Here is an 18,708-nt window from a genome sequence, read left to right on the forward strand (position 1 = left end):
AATAATTTAAGCTCGTCTCTGAGCTCAAACACTCGCTTGGTTACGTTTCCTCCTCAAAGCAATTGAGTATTTGCATTAAAAAGAAGTAGGCCTACGTGATGGTTTGCATCCATGTCAGTGCACAGTTGCTTAAATAATCGGGCTTAAGGGTTCCGATTAAGGATGGGCTAAGATTAAGGATCGGAGTTAAGGGCTTCTCCGCTTTAAAGCTCTGGTCTAGGCCAACTTACTAGGCTTAAAAAGCTTTAAAATCCTAAAACCAAATTCCTCCATGAAAATTGCAAAATTCCCCCTAGTGGGGAATTCCCCCCGGTTGGGAACCACTGCTGTAGCATGATAGACAATACAATACGCATACAATACTGCACATATTTCGATAATGCAGTGACGATGCACCAATATCTTATAATGCGCAACGGTTAATCAGAACCATGTTAAGTTGTATCGCTTATGATAAAGCTATTTATGGACAGATTTTCCGGCCTTTTTTAAATTTTTGTAGTTGAAACTGCATGAACTCCAAAACTTGTAGCCTTACACAGTACAAAAGTATTTTTTCCGAGTATAAGACTAGCAAGTCAAACTCATATATAGATAGACAAACATAACGCTTGACTTTTGGTTTGTGATCATTCTGTTACGTAACATTGTGTCACAAAACTTCAACGTTAAAGAAGAATTCAGAAACCTTGACCATGGACTTCTAAATAGTAGCACCTGGACTGGACACGCAGTGACCAACATGAGGCCAAACAGTTGGTACAACGGTTGACCAACAGTGGGCCAACAGCCAAGTAACTAACCCTGTTGGCCAACTGTTGTACCAACTGTTTGGCCACATGTTGGCCACTGCGTGTACAGTCCAGGTGCTACTATTTAGAAGTCCATGCCTTGACAATACCAAAATAGGCCTACGGCTACGATACAATGGGAGACTAATTGCCAACAATACAAAACACCACACATGCTTAAAGTAATTCCTGTAAGCTACAAGAATTTATTATGTAAAAAAGTAGGACAGCGATGAGATAAACTACGATTTTATACTATTATAATGTTGTTTTTTTTAATTTTACGATTATTCACAAAATAGTAAAAAAATAATTAATTTATATAGCCTACTAATCAATATTGACATTTTTGCATAATATTAGAGAAACTTTATCATGCGGACTGTTAAAACACGCCCAATCCGATTTTGAAAACATCGTCAACTACAAACTGAACTACAGTAGCGTACTACGGTCAACATTGTCACATATTACGATGCCAAGTTGCGTTTGTTTCACGATTTCTTTCAGCCGGGAGATAAACCAAGAACAGTTAGTAGTTGCCTCATAATTTTTACACCAATAATAAACGATAAACTTTTAAAAACATTTTGTAGAAACCACTGTGAGTTCAAATCGGAATCAGCTAACGCACGCCAGTGATAAAAGTGCACACGCCAAAAAAGATGGAAAAGGGGTAAAAATTCATACTTATTTAGAGGCGTAGGCCTACGTAGACCATTGTTTTAAGAAGTTATTGACAAAACAATTTTGCATGGGGCAACGTTAAAATGTATAACTATTAGGGCCAGTAAAAGTCATATATTCCCTTGCGTGCATTCTGTAACAAACATTAGGCTACTTTTATTTGGTTGTTACCAGATTTTATCTTTTTTCTAACAAACAATTAAACCACCAAACGAAGTAAAGTACAGCAACGTTGATAAAAATGATTCTATCCACTTTCCACAAATATCTGTGGTAAAACATTTGGCTAAAAAACACCGATTATTTTGGCCTAACGAGCAAATAGAGGCTTCGGTGAATGAATTATTTAGCGTAAGTGTAAAAAACGTAGGATAGACTAACTGCTGACATAATAAAGGACCACACATATTCCAATAATGCACGGAAGGTTGCATAACGAAGCTTCAATTTTCAAAAGTTGGTCTATCATGTTCACCTTAAATCGCTTGTAAAAAAAATTGCAAGTAAATTGATTTTAGTTTTAAACAACTTGAAATTATGACTTGACTCATCGTTTGAAATAACAACTCACAAAGAAAATGTTCTAACTTTTCACTTGGCGATGGTTTCCATTAATATAATAATACAGGATAACCAGCGCTGCAACCTAGACCTATAGCTTTGAATCTGCTCTAGGTAATAAATTACGTTTTAAAAATTCTATTTGCTTTGACCATGAATCTTCTTGAGCCTTGCAGTGAGCATATGATTCACCACCCCAATCTAGATGAACACGGTGTACCTTGTTTTCAGTTATTCCATGATGAATACCGAATGGTGGCTCAATTAAGTGCCCAGCACCTGGGTACCGAAGAAGCTGATAGTTTGGGTGTTTAGACGCTTTCAGCAACTTTTCTGCTTGATTGATGTGATGTTCTGATGGCACATTGTTGTCACTCAATCCACTGATAAACATATAACTCACATCATGTCGGTCGTAGAACTTTATTCTACTTTTATCGATGTCACAATGAAAAGGATCAGGATAAAACGGATACATATTTCGGATACTTAATACAAGCGTTTCCAATTCATTGGTTTCATATTCAGGTAAAATGCACTTTATCTCACTGTAATTGACATCACCATACGTCAGATGTCCAAACATTGGATAAACAAAGCCATTAATCCAAATCACACATCTCACATTTTTTAAATGAGCCCCCATTGCCAGCACAATATAGGAACTCATCGAAAGCCCAATCACCCCGATTCCAGATCTGCCATCGACCTTTTCGTGTTGGGACATGAGGTTCACAGCTTTTGCAAAATATTCCAATTTTAATTCACCACCAACGTCAAACTTAGGCAATCCTGGTAAACCAAAAAAAGACAAAGCAAGAGCTGCAAAGCCATGAGAAGCCAACAATGCAGCTTTGTATTCCAGGGTTCCAGGAAAACCTCCGAACATAGTTACAACTCCTAAAAACGTTCGAGAAAGTTAGATTATGCAATTGATTGAGTTTCGCTTTTAGCAGCATGATCGTTGCTTACTTCACAGTGTAGATTTTAACGATTTGTTTTAGCCTGATACTCAGCATCATGATGCTGATGCTGAGTATCAGGCTAAAACAGATCGTTAAAATCTACACTGTAAAGTCAGACTAGTTGTTCAACAACTGACATCGCCGACTAAGTTATAGTAGAAACTTTAATTACATAAAATGGTATTGTGTTAATTGCGAGAATCAACGGTCGTTATCATTTGTGGCTCAGGGTTAATTTTTTTACTACCCTGGATAGGCAATGTTCTCACCGGACTATGCCAAGAGACTAATAGAGAAGAGCCAGTCATGGATTTCACCATGCAATACACGCGGACCTTTTGAGCCGTTTGCGAGACGAAAGATGGTACAATGGTTGATCTACTTCCAGCTACATCTACATCAATCGTTGATCTACATCCCATCAGCTAGCGGAGCCTGTTTTACATTGATTCAACGTCTGCTGACGTTGGGTCGTTGTGGAGGTGACGAGTTTTGCTGACTGGGGTCTTTTGACGTAATTATCGTTCTGTCGACGTAACTGTATATCAAAGCATGCTTGATATCTGTAAGACATAGCTTCTCTGGGTGCAATTGGATTTCAGCAAGATGATGTCGTTGTTTTGTAAGTCGTGCAAGGCCCAGGTGCGTTGCGCTTGAAATGGCTTTTCCCGTGGTAGGATTTTTTGTGGGGTTTTATTTCCCTGCCTTGCCAGGCATGGAGAAACCACGTGGGCCTCGTGGGCTAGGCCCACCTACTATATTTTCTGGGTGGGCCTGGCCCACCCACTTTTGAAAGTCAAATTTTTTTGAAAACGTAGCAAAAATGGCAAATCAGACAGGGAGTTCCAAAAAAGGTCTTCACTCATTTGATACACACTAGTTTGATTGTCTTTGATAGCTGAATGATGAAATCCAATCTTCAAACTTTTCTGTTGAGCCCACTATTGATGGGCAGCACGTGTGGGTGTGGTTGCGTGTGACTGGTGGAACAATCTATCAATCAATATAATTATTGTCTATGGTCTCGATGGTTAAAACAATGATATCATTACATATGCAGTATGCACGTACTGTATAATGCTGCAGATTATCACTCCCGGGTGGTATTATAACTGTGTGTGTATTGTTTCCTTTTTATTTGTGTGTACATCGCCATATTTTGTACAGCGCTACAGAGCAATTTACCAATTTTGTAAATTGTTTGGCCAAATCGGGCCCAAAAATGGAAAATTTTCGCTTTTTGGCACGAAAGGCAATAATGAAAACACAATCTATTAACGACTTCAAGTATTAGGAATCTAACAATGTTATGGGGGTCTGGGGGGCGAAGTTGGATTGACTTTGACTGCTGCGCCTCTGGGCCCACCTACTTTTAAAATGGTTTCTCCATGCCTGTGCCTTGCTCTTCTTTGCTATGAGCTAAACGAGTCAAGATGTGTTCTCCCCACGACCATCAGCACTCTTGATAACGCAATATGGCCGATCTTCATAGCAAGTGTCGATTTATACAAATCTTGAAAATGTCAGTTAAAGCAACATGGGCTAATAAAGCTATTGCCTGAATATATGTCTCTGTTTTTATTTTTATTTGTAACTTCTTTTTTACACTTCCCTTTTTATCTTAAATTTTTCTGATGGTGTTGCAACCGTGCCAATTTTCTTTCAACATAATAACTTGTTTCGGTCTCAAACACGTTTTAACGTTCGCGTTTTGTCGCTTCTACCTTTTTCTTGACCTTTACTATGTTGATGTTTATTGTTTTCGCTGTCATAGTCAGAAATAAAAACAGCTAAACTGACATCGCTCTGTTTTTGAGTGCCATTCTCCGCGGTAAGATAAAAATACATATAACTCTACATTGGCAAAAGATAAAAGTTAAAATATAACGACCAAGAAAAATTAACACAAATGATTAGGCGGGTCAATATAAGGTTTGACCCCAAAAAAATTTATACAAAAGGTTTTTTTGTTCCAAGTGTATGATTAGGTTGTACTATACCCCAGAAAAAAAGTCTACAAAAATCCGACCCCGGGAAAGTAGTTAATTAACATAACTATTGGGTCATTCCATGTCAAGTGATCCAGAAAAATGGGATTTCGTAACCCTCCGTTTCAGATTTTAATGAAAATTCACACACTGATAAAACTTTTCTTTCTGATTTCAAAAAACTAATTTTTTTTTAAATTGGTCAACTAAAACAAAAGTTACGGCCACTTAAAGTTGACTGCTTTTTGTGATCGCTGAAGCGTAAAGTCCATTTCGCTTTCACAAGTTTAACTATAGGAAGATATTTCCCAGCTTGTAAAAAATTGTACTGATTTATATTTTCAGGTATTGTAGGACATTTACTTCTTCAGCCATATCACTCAAAACTAAAGCTCTTGACCATCACCTTTGACCTTTAACCTCATGTTTATTAGTAACCCAATTGTGCTCAATAGTTACAATCACATGCAATGCATCATTTTAAAGGTATTTTCAAGGAGAATTGATATCAGAAATAAAATTAATGGCTTATTGAGTATTTCACCTCACAAAGTGAAAACAAAAGCTTGTGTCTGAAAATCAGTACTATTTTTTTATTGCAAGTGCGCTATGCCAAGTTCCCCTAGTGATGTTTTGTATATTTATAATTTAAAATAGGCTCATTAAATATTATAATTGAAGAAGATTGTGCCAAACAATGCAAAAACACCCTCCACACATCCAAGACACCCATTTGAATGCCCCAAGTAACTGTAACAAGTAACTGAGAACATAGCTGTTGTCCGAGACATTCCTTTAGGGTATTAATATTGTACACCCTCTGATCTTTAGACCTCTTGTCCGAATGAAAATACATTGTCTTCTTCCGACTGTCCATATGATAGAGGAGAAGGATCAAGAGATCTGTGTCTTCTCCAACCAGGGTTGTAGTGTGGTATTCAGGAGTCTGCTACTATTCGGTGAGTCCGATTCGGTGAGTTCCTAACCTCTAACCCATAACCCTAAAACGGCAATGATAATTAGGCCACGGTACCCGATAATTTAAAAAAAAAATTGAAAAAATCCCCCGCTAAGGGATCGGACTCACCGAATCGGACTCACCGAAACGGGCCATTCCGGGTATTCAGAAGCTGCAATAGCTGCCTGAACAATATCATAGTCGGCATCTCCTTCAGCGTTTATAACTGTGGGGCCTTTCTCTCGTAGTTTGTTGCTTATCATATTGATCAGCCCTTGCTTATTGCAGCCCTGTGACAAGAATTCCTCCTATTCATATTCGAGTTGCAGATGAGAATAAAAGAGAATGCATTCTTGAGACAATCTGTATGTTCCACAGACATACTGTACGTATATTGATGCTTACTCATCAAAGCAGAAGACTTGCTGTGACGTTTTCATAGTCCATAGAAAACCTGTACGAAATTTAAGTTTGCGCACTATCAGTCTGGAATGGCACGAAAAAGTTAAATCTTGTCAGCCTTCATTAAAACTCATACCTGGAAAAAAACTTTGTTCCAATTGCAGAATGAAAATTCAACAATTTATAGATACTTCTGGAAGAGCTTCTTCATCTAGTGAAAGCGATATACAATCACTGCAGGTAGATAGTGTCAGTAGTGACTCATTGAACATTTTAAATGAAAGTTTAGGCAATTTGGGTGAATCACCAGTGAAACTTCAAAATAGGTCAAGAAAGAGTATGTACCCTAAGTGACAAAATGTTGTTCTGGAATTTAGAATTTATCATTGTTGCTCAGATGGATCTAAGGCTTAAAATTTTTAAGTAGCAGGACCCATATTAGTTGAAAAACATAAATTTTTGGCACAATCTTGTTGTTGGCTCCTCTCCCTGAAAGTCATTGAGGAGGAGCCATTCCAAGTTGTTTAGTGGTCAAGCCATGGCCTCCCCCACACAGCCACAAGCTTGGTCGCTTTTGTGGGATTTGTCCATAGGGTGGTTGTGTCCAGGGAAGTTGGGAGCTTGGGGCATTCAAATGGGTGTCTTGGATGTGTGGAGGGTGTTTTTGCATTGTTTGGCACAATCTTCTTCAATTATAATATTTAATGAGCCTATTTTAAATTATAAATATACAAAACATCACTAGGGGAACTTGGCATAGCGCACTTGCAATAAAAAAATAGTACTGATTTTCAGACACAAGCTTTTGTTTTCACTTTGTGAGGTGAAATACTCAATAAGCCATTAATTTTATTTCTAATATCAATTCTCCTTGAAAATACCTTTAAAATGATGCATTGCATGTGATTGTAACTAGTGAGCACCATGGGTTATTTATGATCAAAAATTATGTTCCGCATGATTGAGCACAATTGGGTTACTAATAAACATGAGGTTAAAGGTCAAAGGTGATGGTCAAGAGCTTTAGTTTTGAGTGATATGGCTGAAGAAGTAAATGTCCTACAATACCTGAAAATATAAATCAGTACAATTTTTTACAAGCTGGGAAATATCTTCCTATAGTTAAACTTGTGAAAGCGAAATGGACTTTACGCTTCAGCGATCACAAAAAGCAGTCAACTTTAAGTGGCCGTAACTTTTGTTTTAGTTGACCAATTTAAAAAAAAATTAGTTTTTTGAAATCAGAAAGAAAAGTTTTATCAGTGTGTGAATTTTCATTAAAATCTGAAACGGAGGGTTACGAAATCCCATTTTTCTGGATCACTTGACATGGAATGACCCAATAGTTATGTTAATTAACTACTTTTCCGGGGTCGGATTTTTGTAGACTTTTTTTCTGGGGTATAGTACAACCTAATCATACACTTGGAACAAAAAAACCTTTTGTATAAATTTTTTTGGGGTTGCCCCCATATTTTTCATATATTGACCCGCCTAGATGGTCAATTCTGTTCTGTTCTCTTGGCAACTCCTCAATTAAGCACAATGTTGCAAGAGAGAAAGTAATTTTAAAGTCAAAACAACAAATACCTGGAAACGGTCCATCTCCAGGAGGCAGGAAAAGTGTTCCATATATACCATCGTTTTGCAACGTCATTACTATCCTTTTAGTTCCTGGTGACATCATCCAGCGATTTAAACTAACTGATGCAAGTTCATGTTGATCGAGGTCGTTTTTCTTTCTCAGCGTTTCAATTTCATCCATTGATGCAACGGAACCATCGTACACTCGCAAGGTAACGACCAGTGGTGTCGTGACATCGACTTTCACCAACCGCGCGTGTGGTTTCTGAAGAGAAAAGTGCACCGTTTTTGTGAGGATTAAACAGTGTTAACCAGAGCGCAACCGAAAAGAAGGTGGCGGAATGACATTGAAAAAATATTGGCATCACCCGGATGAGAACAGCCAAAGATGTGGAAACATTATGTGGAGGCCATCAGCCAGCAGTGGCATGACTGGCTGAAGATGGTGAAAACTTATGAAAGCATAAGGCATCAAGCAGTGGTATGACCAAAGGTTTGTGTCATAAAATAAACGTATTTGAAAGTAATCCTTAGTCACATCATAACCTAAATCCTGTGCTTTTTTCTGCTAAATATGAAAACTCCAAGTTGCTTGTCAGGTAGTTTTCTATCTTGTAAGGAAGACCTCTTCCGAAACCACGTACGCTAGTAGCCAATTCGAAACTGAAGTACGTTTTTTTGTTATTTACAATAATTAAACCTCTAAAGTTTTGAAGGATGCAAACGGCACATAACGAATATACATCTCAATGAAGCGGTGCTAGCACAACTCACTTTATTCAACATAGAAGGTTTCATTGCCCAAAATAAACCCATGGGTTTAATTCCAGTGTAAGATCCTCCCAATGACTTGTCATGTTGTAAATCTACACAACCTGAAATAAAGACAAAGTGATAAAGCAAACAACTGCCGGTAAAGATTATTTTTAGTGTTAAGCTGAGAGTAGATGACTTTCGAAGAACGCTGGCCTTTTCGCTGAACAGAGTTGAGTGACCTACATAAACCACGACATAGTCGGAATCAGTGAAGTCATGTGTCTTATAAAACTACTATAGTGAGTAGTGTAGGTGTTGCTGTTGAACTCAAATTTAATCAATAACTTTAAACTTATTGTAATTGGATAGATCGCATTACCTCTATCATCGCTCAGGTATTGGGCAAAACTTTCAAACGAGTTTCCATTGTCTATTGTAGTAAATGAATGTAAAGTCACCAACTGTTTCTTCTTTAAACCTGTAAAAAAGTCTGTCGGTTAAACCGATGTTGCTTGCATTATTGCATGTTTATTGCATTTTCATACCAGTTATTCAACTATAAACACTCTTCTTTTAGTTTTATACTCGTTTTTGAAGGTTAAATCGTTTTGACATTGATCAGTGGGCAATTGTAGAAAAAAAACTTCGCCAATCATTATTCCTATAACAAAGCAAATTTAGAGAAAAATGGGCCGTCTACGAATGCAATGAATCCTTTTAATTGTTTATCACATAACTTTTCAACACGTTTTTATCGCACACTATGTCAACTTCGAGTCTGAATTTAAACATGTTTTCTACTCCGGTGTGAGATGGCTCATCTACGACAAGGTCCAGATTGTACCTTGAAACTGCTGTAGGCCTACGAACTAATATGCAGATCTTTACTGAATCTAGCCGTTTGGTTCCACGAGAAGTCGAAAAGTTCAAGTAAAACTATCTCAATGAAGTTTTTGCCGCAGTAAACGAGCTCCACAGGCCAATGCAAGGCAGAAATTGACATAGATTGACAGCGCCCGGGGGCCGGGAGCATAGTTTATACTGTGGATGTGGCGCTATGTAAATGTTGTTATTATTATTATATCATGATGCTCGCTGAAGAAGAGACTGTAGCGCGAATGAACAGATGGGTTTCTATCGGTGAACAAGAACGTGGTCGAATGGAATAATTAAACATAGCATGTTTAACGTCATTGAGCCCATCTTGACATAACATTTCGAAAACCTTGTCGAGTTCGATCGCGACATTCTTGACTCTAAGCTGGCATTTTAGCAATAAATCAGAAATCCGCTCATGGCGAAAGTTGATAACTTGTTTGAGTATGTCCAGTGATACTACGAAAAAAGTGGTAAAAAAGTAATGGGAAATTTGATGCAATGCAAGGAGCGCAGTAAACGGGTACATGCAAGATGTGTTAATACGAAGAGAGTTAAACTAAGATCGGCAAAGTGTTTTTTTATTTACGTGGGAAATATGATAAATAAAGAGACTTAGTTTTTTTTGTTTTTTTTTTGTCGTATCCAGGCTTACACCCGGTGGTTGAAGATTTAGATTAAGTGGACGGGAAGGCAAGGAAACCAATCTTCGTGTTCACCTTCAGGCATGCCTTTAAGTTGAGGATCGCGTTAAGAAATTCATTCATGGACAATTGGACAGTGACAGACTTCTGTTTTTTTGGGTGATCAGATAAATGGAAGTGATGGATGTGAAGCAGCTGTGACAAGATGGACGATACTGGGTTGGGCACAGTTCATGGAATGTGGTGAAATGCCATACTGAAGAAAATTTCATTGAAAATAAATAAGAAGGCTATCGGAGTGGTGTGCACCTGCAATATTGTAAGATAACGAGACATAGATACTAAAAGAGAGTGAACTGAAAATTGTGAGAAGAACGGAAAGGGAAATGGTGAGAACTTGAGAACAATGTGGTAGTAAAAACGAGGAGGGATAAAAAGACTGATGATGTACAGAGGAGCATGTACAGAGCATGTACAGAAGAGGAAGGAAGAAAGTTTTTCTCGAAAGGTATTGACTTTGATTATGAGCAGAGGAAGGGAGGTGGAGGAAGGTAGCTGGTAAGAGGAAATGGAAACCTCCAAAAAGAACATGGAAAGAACAGGTGAAGAATGAGGCATCATTGCAGATGTCTTAACTTGTTCAAAATCCCAATTTAAGCAATCATATGTTATGTGGTTCTTAGATGATTGATACAAAAAGCACAAAATTGTTTACATACGATATATTGTTTACAAAATATTAAAAGTTCTGCTTTGGTTAGTCACAAGCAAAAGTATGACTATCACAGTAGTTTTCTGCTAAAAAATTGTGGTGTTCATCATAGCAGCACATGCTTGCTGTCAGTGTTACAACTGGGTAAGAATTAGTGACCATTTTAACATAAATTATCATACAATATTTCACCCACCTTGCAAGGATATAGCAACAGGTTCATCAAACATAGTGTTCTCGGAAGAAACCGTAAATGCCGGATTCATTATTTTCACTACTACACAAACTTATACAAACTCTAAAAGGAAAAGCTGGTTGAAAAATGGCTGCATAGCAACACAACAGACCTTATTTTGACCTTGCAAATCATGGCTACACAGCCTATATCATATTTACAAGCAATTTGTTAATTAGCCAGCTAGACTTACAACCAGATTTCATAATCACGAACATAGTTTTTACAAATGCGAATTGTAGATAGAGCTTTCGTAAAAAGTTTCCATTGTTTTATCCAGGCTTATCATATACACGTAAGCTATACAGTAAGGTAAAATATATAGCATGTATTGTACTAAAATAACACAACAAATACAAAATCGTAACCCAAACGTTTGCTGTGTTCATGGAGGCAGCACAGTGAAAGTCACAGTAAGAAATTATACTTCACTACTGTGTGCTAAAACTTAAAACGATACTTATGAAACCGAACAGAGCAACATAACATGACAATAAAATCCCAATGTGGGTTCCTTAGAATGGAAGACCTTCGGGTTATTTATTTTTTACGTTTAAACAAAATATTGTTACATGCTAGGTAGGCTACAGTATGTGTTGTGAAAAGTATCGCGGAAAAGAAGTTTATTTTATAACCTGACATTCTGAACACAGTTTTTATTTTACTTCAGCACTGAATGTCAGTTGCATAGCCAAGTGGTGAAAGGCTGAGAGCTCTGGTTCGACGTTCGAAAAGGCGCTGGTTCGACACCGCTCAAGAGCAAGCGGCTGCGTCTTTGGCAAGACACTAAAAGGCATGCCTGAAGATGGACACAAAGATTGGCTTCCTTGCCTTCTCGTCCACTTAATCTAAATCTTCAACCGCCTGGCGTATGCCTATAGATGCGATAAAAAAGCATACGTACTGTATAATAAATACAATTTTCTCTGTGAACCAGCTGACTGCAGTCTGCGGACTGACAGAGTCACCCTTCTTGCACTCAGCCAGACAGTTGATTCTTGCTTTGAACATTGTTTGGTAATTACAGAAGAAAAAAAGAATACGCCTAATGGTAGGGATGGGAATCCAACCCACGCCATCGAAGTTACTATTCCTAGCCCTAGCCTGGCCACAGCGAAACTTTCAATTAATTTGCTTTAACGTGCATAAGTTGCATGACTGCAATCAGCTGATTTAAATTTTGCCTTCTGATTGGTTAATGGACCTCATCTGCTGCAGCGACCTGCAGATTACAAATACGCTAACCGATCTACACACACACGAATTGAAAGTATACAACTGATCTATACACACATGGATTGAAAGTACAATATATAACTACTATACAAACACATGAATTGAAATTATATAACTGATCTACACACACATGAATTGAAAGTACAATATATAACTATGATACACAATACGTGAATTGAAATTATATAACTGATCTACCAACACATGGATTGAAATTACATAAGGATTGAAAAGGAAATGCACAAGAATGGAACTAGAAAGGCAGAGGACATAAAAGCACAGCACATGACGGTTAATCACACGAGTAAAAAGACATCACATGACAATTAATTAAGTAAAGACGCTCAGCACATAGGAGGCACCTACCGCAAACAACTCCCTGTAGAATTTGTGAGCAAAATCACGGATTTTAATACAAAATTTAGTGAAACATTTACGTGGAGTTTCAAAAGACCCTAAGGATGGTCTGTTGTTTAAACAAATTTGTTATTGGAGTATGTGGTCTTTAATGGCACTTTTTCATCCAAGTGTTCTCTCACTTTCATGGCTACATGTCGCGTGAACATACAAATGCATGTACAGTTCGCGTCGTGCAAACAAGTAAACTTGTAGCCTACACGACATTTGAACACAAATAGGAGGGAGTCCTAGATTAAAGCTGAAAATTACAACCAACTCTATTTTATACACAGAAATAATAGCAATGTTGAACTTCGTTTTAATAAAACTCGACATGTTCTTTACCTATAAAAGAGACTGTGAGAAGGTTTTTTTAATTTACGCTTTCAGCTTGACAGTCAGTACAACGTGAATCCAAAAACCTTTCAAGCACTTTATTAAAAAACCATGAGGAAAAATTGCTATCATTAAAACAAAAACGTAATAGATTAAGTTCATTATTAAAATTATCCATATTGGAGCAAATATCTCGCGATCACATGAGCAGGCACATATACAGGCTTGTAGTTGGAAGGGCAAACATAGTTAAAATCGAGGAGGTTATTGGTGTTAGTTGAATTTTACCAAACCCAACTGTCAAATTTGGCGAGAAAAGGGATGGTCCGATAAATTTTCTCTACTGTATTGGCTGTATTAGGATGTTGCGAGTTAGTATGTTGAGAAACTGCACCGTACAAAGAATTATCATATACAAAAATGTCAACATAACGCAAATACAATTTTAGATGACAAAAATCTTATTTTCAACATGTCCTAAAATAAAATTAGCAAGAGCTGAGATGTGAACTTTTTGCCACACTGTCAATTTGTTTATAAAATTTATCTTTATAGAGAAACATATAATATGTATGCAACAATTTTATAAAAACAAAAACATTGTTTGGTGGATGGTTGGGCTGGTCTTGGAAAAAAATACAATTGGCGATAATGTCTGTACTGTAGTTTCATTTAAAGAAAGAGTGGTGAATAATAACTTAACATTGAAACTAATCATTAATTGATTCGGAGCATATTGGAAACACTTCAGTTTAAAAAAAAAAACAAAAAAAAAACAGCATTTAGGGAAAGAAACCATAGATACAACAGGACGTGCAGATTATCTGTATGAACTTTCATCAAACCGTGAAGTTTACCTAGGCTGCTGCCCGAAAGAAACAATTTTTGTGTTACGTCTTTAGCAAACTTTTGGCATACTTTCTCACATAATAACGAATAAACGTTTACTTAGAAATAACTTTGGTATTAACGTTAATTTTCTCAAATTTTGTTGCATCATTTGCAATAGCGTCTAATTTGGTGAAAAATGTCGGAAGCTTCGAGTATAACCGTTCATTTTCCCTTGTCGAGCTTGTACCTAATTATACAGTGAGAACTGTTGACTCTTTGCCTTCTCCACAAATTAGTAAACTTCGGCTGATGAGTCTTGATGGTTTCAGTTGTTAATGTTTGTAAGATTAGACAACGGATCAAACAACAAAGAAAAGGAGGGATTTGATAAATAATTAGTTTATAGGATGCAATAGCTTAATATCTGATACACAATATCTCGCATTAAAGATGGATCAAAATTTTTGCGATTTACAGCAGTTGTTAAGCAAGATCTTATGAAATTGCTTGCATAAAAATCTTGCAACTACACCCATTTTAGTTCCAAACAACCTTATACATTATCTTGAGCAGTAGCATACGTTTTAATGAAAATTTTCAAATTGAGTACATATTTTGCAAAAGTTCACTCAGTAATTTGATCCACATTCCAAAGCTTTCATTGATCATCACAGCCAAAGTCTATACTTTTGAACCAGCTCTCGGCAATAAACTACATTTTAAAAATTCTATTTGCTTTGACCATGAATCTTCTTGGGCCTTGCAGTGAGCATATGATTCACCACCCCAATCAAAATGGAATTGAAGTACCTTGTGTTCAGTTGCTGAATGATGAATACCGAATGGTGGCTCAATTAAGTGTCCAGCACCTGGGTATCGAAGAAGTTGATAATTTGGATGTTTAGACGCTTTCAGCAACTTTTCTGCTTGATTGATGTGATGTTCTGATGGCACACTGTTGTCACTCAATCCACTGATAAACATATAACTCACATCATGTCGGTCGTAGAACTTTATTCTACTTTTATCGATGTCAGGATGAAAAGGATCAGGATAAAACGGATACAAATGTCGGAAATTTAATAGAGGAATATCCCCTTGATTGGTTTCATATTCACGTGAAATGTACTGCATTGCACTGTAATTGACATCACCATACGTCAGATGTCCAAACATTGGATAAACAAAGCCATTAATCCAAATGACACATCCTACATTTTTCAAATGTGCTCCCATTCCCAGCACGATAAATGCACTAAACGAAAGCCCAATCACCCCAATTCTAGATCTATCGTCGACGTTTTTGTGTTGCGACATTATATTAACAGCTTTTTCAAAGTATTCCAATTTGAAGTCACCACGTGCGTCCACCGGAGGCAATCCTGGTAAACCAAGAAAAGCCAAAGCAAGGGCTGCAAAACCATGAGAAGCCAGCAATGCTGCTTTGTATTCCAATGTTCCCGGAAAATGTCCGAATATTGTTATGACGCCTGCAAATGTCCGAAAAAATCAAATAATTTATTCAACAACTGAGATCACCGACTAAGCTAAGGTATTGTACTGTAGAAACTACATTTATGTAAAATGACATAATTTTATTTGCAAAAATAAATTCTTGTCGTCGTTTCAGCCCTTGCGGCTCAGGGTATATACTTTTACTTTTCGAGGTTGCCAATGTTTCAATGTTTCTTTCAATGTTTCCTTCAATGTTTCCTTCTTGTTTATAATTGGCACAACTTTAGCTATTTTTATAATGTGTCAAAGTAGCTAGTCGTTGATTTTATTATATATTAATTAATCAAGACCTTCTGAACCATTTGCTGGACAAAAGATGATACAATCGTTTATGATACGGTTTATGCTTTGCTCTTGATTGCCAAACTTGCATGAACAAAAATTTACAACTCCTCATTGGCACAAGATAAAAGTTAAAACAAAGCGACCAAGAAAAATTAACAATTAAGTGATGGTCAATTTTCAAACTTTTAACATTCCTGTTGCTTTGACAACTGCTCAACTAAGCACAATGTTGAAGAGAGAACGTAGTTTTTGGAACAAAACAACATACCTGGAAACGGTCCATCTCCAGGAGGCAGGAAAAGTGTTCCATATATACCATCGTTTTGCAACGTCATTACTATCCTTTTAGTTCCTGGTGACATCATCCAGCGATTTAAACTGACTGATGCAAGTTCATGTTGATCGAGTTCGTTTTTCTTTCTCAGCGTTTCAATTTCATCCATTGATGCAACGGAACCATCGTACACTCGCAAGGTAACGACCAGTGGTGTCGTGACGTCGACTTTCACCAACCGCGCGTGTGGTTTCTGAAAAGATATGTGCACCGTTTTTGTGAGGATTAAACAGCATTAAATCTTAACAAAGCAAGACATCAGGCAGTGGTATGACTTCAGGTTTGTGTCAATGAGATAATCATTGCTTAAGGTATTCCATAGCCGCATCTTGACTCAAGATCTTGACACCTCTCATGAAACTACGTCAGCTGGTAGCCTGTTCGAGGCACAGGCACGTTTTTAATTATAATTGATATGTGAAAATCAAATATACGAGTTTGTTAAGGTTGCCAACGCCACAAAACGAATTTGCAACAATAAAACAGCAGTAGTACAACCTACTTTATTCAACATAGAAGGTTTCATTGCCCAAAATAAACCCATGGGTTTAATTCCAGTGTAAGATCCTCCTACTGACTTGTCATGTTGCAAATCTACACAACCTGAAATAAAGACAAAATGGTAAGGAAAATAATGACCGGTCAAGATTACTTTTAGTGTGAAATTGATAATACACGACTTTCCATGTGTCACACTAGCTCTTTTGCTCGACTGATGTGTAGCGAAATATAATCAATAATTTTATGCATACTAAACTAGGACTGGTTCACATTACCTCTATCGTCGCTCCAGTATTGGGCAAAACCTTCAAACGAGTTTCCATTGTCTATTGTAGTAAATGAATGTAAAGTCACCAACTGTTTCTTCTTCAAACCTGAAAAAGGGATGTTGGTTAAGCCGATGTTACTTGCGTCTTTGCATGTTTATTGTTTATTGCATTCTCATACCAGCTATTCAACTCTAGGCACTCTTCGTTTGTGTTAATTTTCTTAAGTTGAATCGCTTCGATATTTACTAGTTAGCAACTGTAAAAAAAAACTTCTCCAATCACTATTCGTATAATAAAGCAAGTTTTAGGAGAAAGGGGCGTCCACGAATGTGATCAATCAATTTATTTGTTTGTTTTACCAAGCAACTTTTCAACATCCCCACTAGACGAAATACAACACGATACTTTTCTATTCCACTGAGATGGCTCATCTGCGCGAAGGTCCTGATCGTGTCGTGGATCTACTGTACGACCTGATATGCAGATCTTACCAAAGCTTTGTCATTTGGTTGATAAATAAACAAATGCGTTTCTATCGCTGAAGGTGGAGGAATGAAATAATAAAGCACGTTTAATGCCATCAAGCCATCTTGACGAAACATTTCAAAAACCTTATTGGCGAGTTTGATAGCGACATTCCCGACTCTAATCTGGCACTTCAGAAATAAATTAGAAATCCATTCGCGGCAAAACGTGACAAATTGTTTGAATTTGTCCGAGTAACTCATGTCAGTGTTACTGCTACTGGTCAAGAATTTGTGATCTTGACGACGACAGAAACGGCTGTGATTCTGACCAGTTAGCTTCCAAAATGCTAAATCCGTGCGAAAATCACCTTAGTTTAATGGGCAAGTTAACAGCATATTATGCGATTTCAGCACAGGGTATCAGTGTATTTGAATTTGTTGTATCAGATGTTAACCAGAGCACTGTCGAAGCATTGCAAATTTGGTTCTAATTCGTATTTTTCCATCTGATAATGCACGAATACTTCGTCACTTATGTATCAGTCAAGCATGCAGCAGCCAGCATACTGTATGATATCCACGGAACATTTTATTTTACCTGAACCAAGATTATCTCATTCTTTTGATAAAGCAAGATGCACCCAGTTGAAATACCACATCAAATGGAAAAGAGCAGCAATTTTCGAATGTCCCACAAGTATACGGGGATGTTAATATTTTATCACTAGAAAGTTTGTTAACTTGTCAATTCAAGCAATTATCATATTTGCACTTTAGACAACTGATACAAACGTACAGCATTGTACAATTTCGTGCATGATTAGTGTTTGCAGAAAAACTAAAAGTCAGTTTTGTGCTGATTAATCTACTGTAGAGTGTGCATCGTCGGTGACGCAGTTTTCTGTTCGCAAATGCAGATCAAAAATGTGTGGTTCGCGTTAAATAAAATCCTTCATTTTGTGACGTCACTTACCTTGTAAGGATATAGCAACAGGTTCATCAAACATGGTGTCTTCAAAGGAAACCCTAAATGCGGGCTTCATGCTTACAAATACGAAAACTTACAAGCTACGAACTCTAAAAGAAAAAGTTGGTTTAAACACATCTGCATTACAACATAACAAAAACTACCTCATTCTGAATTCGCAACGTATGAACTACCGGTACGTAATACATCATATTGACAAGTAATTCGTGGATCTCATAATCACAAATAGTTTTTTTCACAAACAGGTGTAGTATTTTAGGTGTAAAAAAAGCTTTCGTAGCATGAAGAATGTGTTGTTTGTGCAATAAACGTACATAAACCCAAGAAAGAATGTACAATTAGCAATAATTGTATTCAAACACAAAAATACTAACTGTAAAGAAAGTTA

At 37.1% G+C, this 18,708-nt stretch overlaps 2 protein-coding genes across 2 annotated transcripts; both read right to left on the minus strand.

Annotated features, from left to right (window-relative positions):
- Nucleotides 1-2,130: 2,130 nt before the first annotated feature.
- LOC145769094 (bile acid-CoA:amino acid N-acyltransferase-like) lies at nt 2,131-11,221 on the minus strand. The gene is made up of 5 exons (XM_082580688.1): nt 11,121-11,221; nt 9,072-9,170; nt 8,711-8,811; nt 7,943-8,201; nt 2,131-2,939 (listed from the first exon to the last, which is right to left on the minus strand). The coding sequence occupies exons 1-5, from the start codon at nt 11,188-11,190 to the stop codon at nt 2,131-2,133; spliced, it is 1,338 nt and encodes a 445-aa protein (XP_082436814.1). The 5' UTR covers nt 11,191-11,221.
- Nucleotides 11,222-14,642: 3,421 nt separating this feature from the next.
- LOC145769095 (acyl-coenzyme A amino acid N-acyltransferase 1-like) lies at nt 14,643-18,389 on the minus strand. Its single transcript, XM_082580689.1, has 5 exons — nt 18,306-18,389; nt 16,872-16,970; nt 16,598-16,698; nt 16,030-16,288; nt 14,643-15,451 (listed from the first exon to the last, which is right to left on the minus strand). The coding sequence occupies exons 1-5, from the start codon at nt 18,373-18,375 to the stop codon at nt 14,643-14,645; spliced, it is 1,338 nt and encodes a 445-aa protein (XP_082436815.1). The 5' UTR covers nt 18,376-18,389.
- Nucleotides 18,390-18,708: the final 319 nt, after the last annotated feature.

Source organism: Aplidium turbinatum, chromosome 4 (assembly GCF_918807975.1).
Source record: "Aplidium turbinatum chromosome 4, kaAplTurb1.1, whole genome shotgun sequence".
NCBI lineage: Eukaryota > Metazoa > Chordata > Ascidiacea > Aplousobranchia > Polyclinidae > Aplidium > Aplidium turbinatum.